The 7835-nt window shown below is 48.0% G+C and overlaps 1 protein-coding gene across 1 annotated transcript in view; it reads right to left on the bottom strand.

The window, feature by feature from the left end:
* Positions 1 to 5024: 5024 nt before the first annotated feature.
* The window catches only part of LOC311328122 (unconventional myosin-Va-like), a gene marked incomplete at both ends in the record, with an annotated part of 17052 nt that continues 14241 nt past the window's right edge, over positions 5025 to 7835 (bottom strand). The window contains 2 exons of the mRNA XM_084462148.1: positions 5025 to 5177; positions 5334 to 5404. Coding sequence (XP_084318274.1) covers positions 5025 to 5177; positions 5334 to 5404 — 224 coding nt within the window. The remainder of the gene's footprint in view (positions 5178 to 5333; positions 5405 to 7835) is intronic.

Raw genomic sequence — 7835 nt, forward strand, 5'->3', positions numbered from 1 at the left:
GGGCAGACTAAGAACATGTTGTCTGTGAGGCTCAAACAACATCTATACCATATCAAACATTCTACTCATACTAAGTTGCTGTATCAGCATTTTAAACTACATGGCTGTGAGAATTTGAGGATTACAGGACTGGAACAGGGAGTTATATGGACTTTAAAGCAGAGATTGTTTAGAGAGAGAACGTGGATTTCGAAACTAAACACTCTCGCCACACGGTTTAAATGAAAATTAAATATAAAATGGATACTAGATGGATGGTGAAGTGAATGGTTTGTGTGAGTGCAGGTTTCTCTTTTATATATGTATTCACGTGTGTTTTTTGCATGATTTTATTGCCTGAGTGTGTGAACAAGCACTTTTACCACAGCACTTGTGACCTGCCTCCCCTATTTTTTCATTCCCATCCTCTTAGTTATTCTTAGACCATCCCCTGTTCCTTTATACCCTGCTGGTAAACCATTTTGAGACCCCTTTACTCCCGATTTTACCTACCTAGTATGTATCTTTTCCTGAAACCGGAGATCTTCTGATTGTTGATGGTGGATGACACCCCACTCTCCGTTTTTTACCTTTTGATAGAGCAGATTAGTGGTTTGTGTGCCCGTGCATTCAGCCTGCTTTTTAGTAGGCTGAGACTTAGATTCCCTCACCTAACCGGCCAGCGCCACAGACTCTTTTCTAGTTCTTTTAAGATGCACACTGACCCTCAAAATCCTTTTCTGGGTTCCCAAAATCCTAAAAGAAAGGTACTTGGATTATTGGGAGGATATGGTTTTATTTACACCAGAAACCCTACTTTTCTTACTTTAGGGAATCAGTTGGTTAGATAGTGGGTTTTAAATTGATTTGGAGGAGATAGGTGGGTAATTTGGGAGTTTTTATGTCTCTTTATTAGTGGTTTTTGACATTCGTTTCGTTGTTTTTTTACCCCGTTTCGTTTCGTTTCATAGCGTTTCGTTTCGTCTCGGCCTCTTGACCATCCTTTTAAAACGCAATTTGGCACATACAGGTGGAGGCTATTAGGAGCCCTACCCTACCCCATTAGCACTTAGCCAATGAGGAGCTTCTTCATGGCCCCACCCCCCCTGTGCTTCTCTATATATGTGTTCTTCTTTGCTCATTCTCCTAATCCTCTGATGAAGGCATGTTATGCCGAAACTGTCAGGAGCTCTTTTTTCTTTTAATATTGTTGCATTTTAGTGGGTTATTTTGATCTGTTTTCTTAAATTTCAGTTTGAGGGAGCCATTGTTTTAGGCATTAGCCTGGTTTTCCCTTTTTTAACTTAATTTGTTCACCTTAGACAAGGATTTCAGACCAGACATTGCACTGGGTTGCACATTTTTATTTGGGTGGGGAGCTGGGCCCCAGGACGGGAGCATCAGCCCCCATGTTCTCTTTGCAGTTTTGCACATATTTAACACATTTGATGTGATTTGCAGTGTTTGCACAAGGTTTGGGTTCAGGTGGGCACCCATCTGCCCCCTAAGCACTTAGATCCTCTTTTGTGTGGTGTGTTACACGTGTGATTGTACAATTTGCACAGCGTGTGTGTGTGTTTTTTTGTTTGGGGCTGTTACAAGTCCAGGTGGCTCGGCCACTACCACCCATATTATTCGCAACCCTATAGTGCACTTATATTTTATTCCATTGTGTTTGGTCCTAATAGGTGAACAAACAGGAAATTAAGCAGGTTTTGATAACTTTCATGTTTTTATCCCTTCCCCTCTTGTCTTGTTTGTGTTTTTCTATATGATTCCTTCTTTGTTTCATCCAATTTAGTCATTCTATAAACCACAGTTTACTGTGTGGGAAGTTTTAAGACTTAGGTCTTTATTCTAAAAGTCCACGGTTGATCTGTGTGGGAAGTTTATAGCTCAAGGTCTTAGGTTTGCTGTTGAGTCTGGTTGGTCCTTTTCAATCTCAGAAATGAGGCCTAAAAACAGGAGGTCCTAGAGGGGATCAGCGGAGAGCACGCCAACCTCCCAATGCTGAGATGGGAGACATTCATGGAACTCGATCAGTTGCTAATCCGCCAGAGGGAACTAGATTGGAAAAACGTTATTTCAAATTACTTCAGCCGATCCATCATGCCGAAGTGATTGAAAGGTCACAGGAGTCTGGGGTGTTTCCTATAGGAATGATGAAACAAGTAAACAAACTTACATTGTTCATCAAACCATCATCACCTAATCCTGATACAGCAGGGAGAGTGAAGGCCAACACTGGTCAGTGGATGAGACAAAATCTCTCCATTCTGAAACATCACTATGACTCAGTGCTGGCCTTGGGACTGGGGGGTCTCCCCCCTTTCGAGCAGGTGGCGTTGGAGAAAGCCATTGCCTATGGGAGATCTAGGTATAGGAATAGGCTTACTGACACCTCAATTGCCACCTTAACAACGCTCGTGGGTGAGAGTACCCAGCCCCTGCGCCAGGACCAGTGATTAATCCAGACGAGTGGCCGGAACTTCCATCTCAGGCCGCTCCTGGCCCTGCTCATGGCCCCCCTCGGATTAGACACCCCAGACATCCTGCTGGGCCTGGTTTAGATCTTGGGTCCTCCAGGTCCTGGGGGGTCGATCGTTTGCTCCCCTCTAGTTCTCACTCCCATCTGGAGCCGGACCATGGTTTTCAATCATCACTCCACCATTACCCAAATCCTAACCACTTCCCCCACCCTCATCCTTACCTTAACCACCTACCTAACCCTGGCCCTTATCCTAACCCTTATCCTAATCCCCACCCTGTCTCTTACCCAAACCCCAACCCTTACCCTAACCATTCACCTAATCCTGGCCCTCACCCTAAACCCAGTCCCATCCCTACCCCTTTCCTCAGCCCAAATCCTAACTTCCCACCCAACCCTGTCCCTAAACCCAACCCTGTTCCTAACCCAAACCCCAACCCTTACCCTAACCACTTACCCAATCCTGGCCCTTACCCTAAATCTACCCCTACCCCCACCCCTTTCCCCAGCCCAAATCCTAACCTCCAACCTAACCTAAGCCCCAACCCTCACTGCCCACCTAATCCCAGTCCAAATCCTAATCCTCAACCTAACCCAAGCCCTAACCCCAACCACCCACCTATGCCCAGTCCTAATCCTGACCCTAATCTTTACCTTACCCCTAACCCCAGCCCAAATCCTAATCCCTTACCTAACCCTAATCCCACTCCTAACTACCTATCCAATCCCACCCTAAATCCCAACCCTTCACCTAACCCAAGCCCCAACCACCTTCCCATCCCCAACCCTGACCCTAACCCCATCCCTGACCTTAACCCCAATCCCAACCCCTATCCTCCACCCCATACTGACTCCAGCCCTAATGGGGATCTCAACCATCTTGACTGTACTAAGGCTACTGACTTTGCTCTGGGACCCTCTACAGGGAATATAATTCAGGTTATCTCAGCCCAGGTTCTGAGGGGGGAGGGGAGTGGAAACAGCAACTCTCAGTTTTATACTGACCTCCCTTACACTATCTCTGACCTTAACTTTGGCCTCAAATTTAGCTCTGATGAGGAGGACTTGGTACAGGAAGAACAGGTTCAGGCCTCTATGAGGCTCAGATCTCATGTGGCGGTTTCTATCTCGGAGGCCATCAACCCCTCTCCTTTACCTGATTCAGGATCGGAACAACTACCTGCAAACGCAGGAATGTATCCAGGGAGAGAGGGGAGTGAGGGCTCCGGTCCGCCACTGTTGGGGTCTGAGAGGGGGCGTGGCGAGGAGACTGAGAATGACAGCATTCAGTTCTCTCCACAGAGACCCACCCGCCATAAACAGACCTTCCAAAAGGGGCCCAACTGGGCACTGACAGTGAGTAAACCTGTACTAGTGGTTGGGGACTCTAACCTCTCCAGGGTCCCCCAATACTACCTTCCATTAGTGCAGGTTGACAGCTTTCCAGGGGCCCAGATTCACCATCTGAAGGCGCTCCTGGATAAGCTGGACCCCTGTCGGATGACACAGAAGGTGGTTTTATCGGTGGGCCTCAATAACTGCCTTTGGCGGAACCGTTCGGAAACCATTCAGAAGCAATTCCGCTTCCCCACTTGCTCCAGCACGCATGCGCACAGCACGCAGACTGGCTATTCTCTGTTACGTCTGTAGGCTACACTCACGGCTCACATTCTCTACTCTACGATCAGCTTGTTGGTGCCTGGAATATTGTGTGCAATATGCCTGAATATTTATCAGATTTTGAGGATATAGAAGATGACTTAGAATATGATGGACGCCGATCGTAGCGTAGAGAATGTGAGCCGCAAGTGTAGCCTACAGACGGAGAATAGCCAGTTTGCGCGATGTGCGCATGCGTGCTGGAGCAAGTGGGGAAGCTATTTCGTTTCTAAAGATCATATTAGAGGCATGTGAAAAACCACAACAAGCTCTCGCTCTATGTAAGCACAACTAGCGATTCATAAAGACAGATTGATGAAAACAACCGTTTCGCGGCAGAAAATAGATTTTTTAGAAGCTGCATTCTCAGTGCCCCGTCCGCCACCATTACATAGATATACTTGGCTTGCGCTGGATTTTTAATTTCTTCTACAGGCCTCCGAATTACACCAAAGGGATCTCGTTGAATCAAACGTCTTATAATATGCCTTAAATAAGGTCCAGGTTGTCAAAAACGAGCATTCTCCTTTAAACCCGCGCCAGAGTCTAAACCACTAGTGAAACCTGTGCTGAATCGGGGCTTCAATCTGAGCGCTGCTGAAGATGCAGGTTACACATGACTAGAGTAAAAGTATGATACTGTACATTAACAAATCAACATCTACTTTCAAAAGTGGACTACAGTAGTGTTCATTCAATTATCCTACATGGTTAATCTACTACTGACATAAAATATGATATAATGGGACTGATGGAGTAGTCTTTATATAGCCACATCCATGTCTCTCAGGACATCCATGTCTTCTCCAAAGAAAAAACTTTATTTTTTAAAAGCAGGGGAATAAAAGGCGCAATAAATAAAATATCCTAGCGTGATATATATATATATATTCATTTATTATACCAATGTGAGGAACGGTAGGTTGAGGGAGCCGGGGATCTGGATGGTCTCAAGGGCCAGGGAGGAGGGGTTGAAGGGGAAGGTGACGGGGTAGATCCTCTTAGTGTCCATCAACAGCTGAGGCGTCCCACAGCGGTCCCGCAAACGCGTCTGAGAGGAGAGCACAGGGGATGATCGTTACCACACACACACACGCGCACACACACACACACACGCACACACGCACACGAAGACACACACGCACACACACACGCAGGCATAGAGACAAAGTCAGATAGGTAGCATTGAGACAGTGAGACAGGGTACCTGTATGGTTCGTATGAACGTAACCGACACGCGCTCCTCAAACTCATTGACCGGAGTGTACAGGTTCAAGACTGTAAAAGTTCGGTTTTAGGACCCAGGCGCAACAGGAAAGGAGGAGGCAAGGAACGGTAAAGCCCGGAGGGGCGATTTAATAAGATCACAAAGCGACACGCGCTCCTCAAACTCATTCACCGGAGTGTACAGGTTCAAGACTGTTAAAGTTCGGTTTTAGGACCCAGGCGCAACAGGAAAGGAGGAGGCAAGGAACGGTAAAGCCCGGAGGGGCGATTTAATAAGATCACAAAGCGACACGCGCTCCTCAAACTCATTGACCGGAGTGTACAGGTTCAAGACTGTTAAAGTTCGGTTTTAGGACCCAGGCGCAACAGGAAAGGAGGAGGCAAGGAACGGTAAAGCCCGGAGGGGCGATTTAATAAGATCACAAAGCGACACGCGCTCCTCAAACTCATTCACCGGAGTGTACAGGTTCAAGACTGTTAAAGTTCGGTTTTAGGACCCAGGCGCAACAGGAAAGGAGGAGGCAAGGAACGGTAAAGCCCGGAGGGGCGATTTAATAAGATCACAAAGCGACACGCGCTCCTCAAACTCATTCACCGGAGTGTACAGGTTCAAGACTGTTAAAGTTCGGTTTTAGGACCCAGGCGCAACAGGAAAGGAGGAGGCAAGGAACGGTAAAGCCCGGAGGGGCGATTTAATAAGATCACAAAGCGACACGCGCTCCTCAAACTCATTCACCGGAGTGTACAGGTTCAAGACTGTTAAAGTTCGGTTTTAGGACCCAGGCGCAACAGGAAAGGAGGAGGCAAGGAACGGTAAAGCCCGGAGGGGCGATTTAATAAGATCACAAAGCGACACGCGCTCCTCAAACTCATTCACCGGAGTGTACAGGTTCAAGACTGTTAAAGTTCGGTTTTAGGACCCAGGCGCAACAGGAAAGGAGGAGGCAAGGAACGGTAAAGCCCGGAGGGGCGATTTAATAAGATCACAAAGCGACACGCGCTCCTCAAACTCATTCACCGGAGTGTACAGGTTCAAGACTGTTAAAGTTCGGTTTTAGGACCCAGGCGCAACAGGAAAGGAGGAGGCAAGGAACGGTAAAGCCCGGAGGGGCGATTTAATAAGATCACAAAGCGACACGCGCTCCTCAAACTCATTCACCGGAGTGTACAGGTTCAAGACTGTTAAAGTTCGGTTTTAGGACCCAGGCGCAACAGGAAAGGAGGAGGCAAGGAACGGTAAAGCCCGGAGGGGCGATTTAATAAGATCACAAAGCGACACGCGCTCCTCAAACTCATTCACCGGAGTGTACAGGTTCAAGACTGTTAAAGTTCGGTTTTAGGACCCAGGCGCAACAGGAAAGGAGGAGGCAAGGAACGGTAAAGCCCGGAGGGGCGATTTAATAAGATCACAAAGCGACACGCGCTCCTCAAACTCATTCACCGGAGTGTACAGGTTCAAGACTGTTAAAGTTCGGTTTTAGGACCCAGGCGCAACAGGAAAGGAGGAGGCAAGGAACGGTAAAGCCCGGAGGGGCGATTTAATAAGATCACAAAGCGACACGCGCTCCTCAAACTCATTCACCGGAGTGTACAGGTTCAAGACTGTTAAAGTTCGGTTTTAGGACCCAGGCGCAACAGGAAAGGAGGAGGCAAGGAACGGTAAAGCCCGGAGGGGCGATTTAATAAGATCACAAAGCGACACGCGCTCCTCAAACTCATTCACCGGAGTGTACAGGTTCAAGACTGTTAAAGTTCGGTTTTAGGACCCAGGAGCAACAGGAAAGGAGGAGGCAAGGAACGGTAAAGCCCGGAGGGGCGATTTAATAAGATCACAAAGCGACACGCGCTCCTCAAACTCATTCACGGGAGTGTACAGGTTCAAGACTGTTAAAGTTCGGTTTTAGGACCCAGGCGCAACAGGAAAGGAGGAGGCAAGGAACGGTAAAGCCCGGAGGGGCGATTTAATAAGATCACAAAGCGACACGCGCTCCTCAAACTCATTCACCGGAGTGTACAGGTTCAAGACTGTTAAAGTTCGGTTTTAGGACCCAGGCGCAACAGGAAAGGAGGAGGCAAGGAACGGTAAAGCCCGGAGGGGCGATTTAATAAGATCACAAAGCGACACGCGCTCCTCAAACTCATTCACCGGAGTGTACAGGTTCAAGACTGTTAAAGTTCGGTTTTAGGACCCAGGCGCAACAGGAAAGGAGGAGGCAAGGAACGGTAAAGCCCGGAGGGGCGATTTAATAAGATCACAAAGCGACACGCGCTCCTCAAACTCATTCACCGGAGTGTACAGGTTCAAGACTGTTAAAGTTCGGTTTTAGGACCCAGGCGCAACAGGAAAGGAGGAGGCAAGGAACGGTAAAGCCCGGAGGGGCGATTTAATAAGATCACAAAGGGGGATGTGGTAGTCGTACAGCCGATGGTCAGGCAGGAGCGTGGTAGTCGTACAGGCGATGGTCAGGCAGGAGCGGGGTTG

Source organism: Borostomias antarcticus, assembly GCF_949987555.1.
Source record: "Borostomias antarcticus genome assembly, contig: scaffold_112, whole genome shotgun sequence".
NCBI classification, from domain to species: domain Eukaryota; kingdom Metazoa; phylum Chordata; class Actinopteri; order Stomiiformes; family Stomiidae; genus Borostomias; species Borostomias antarcticus.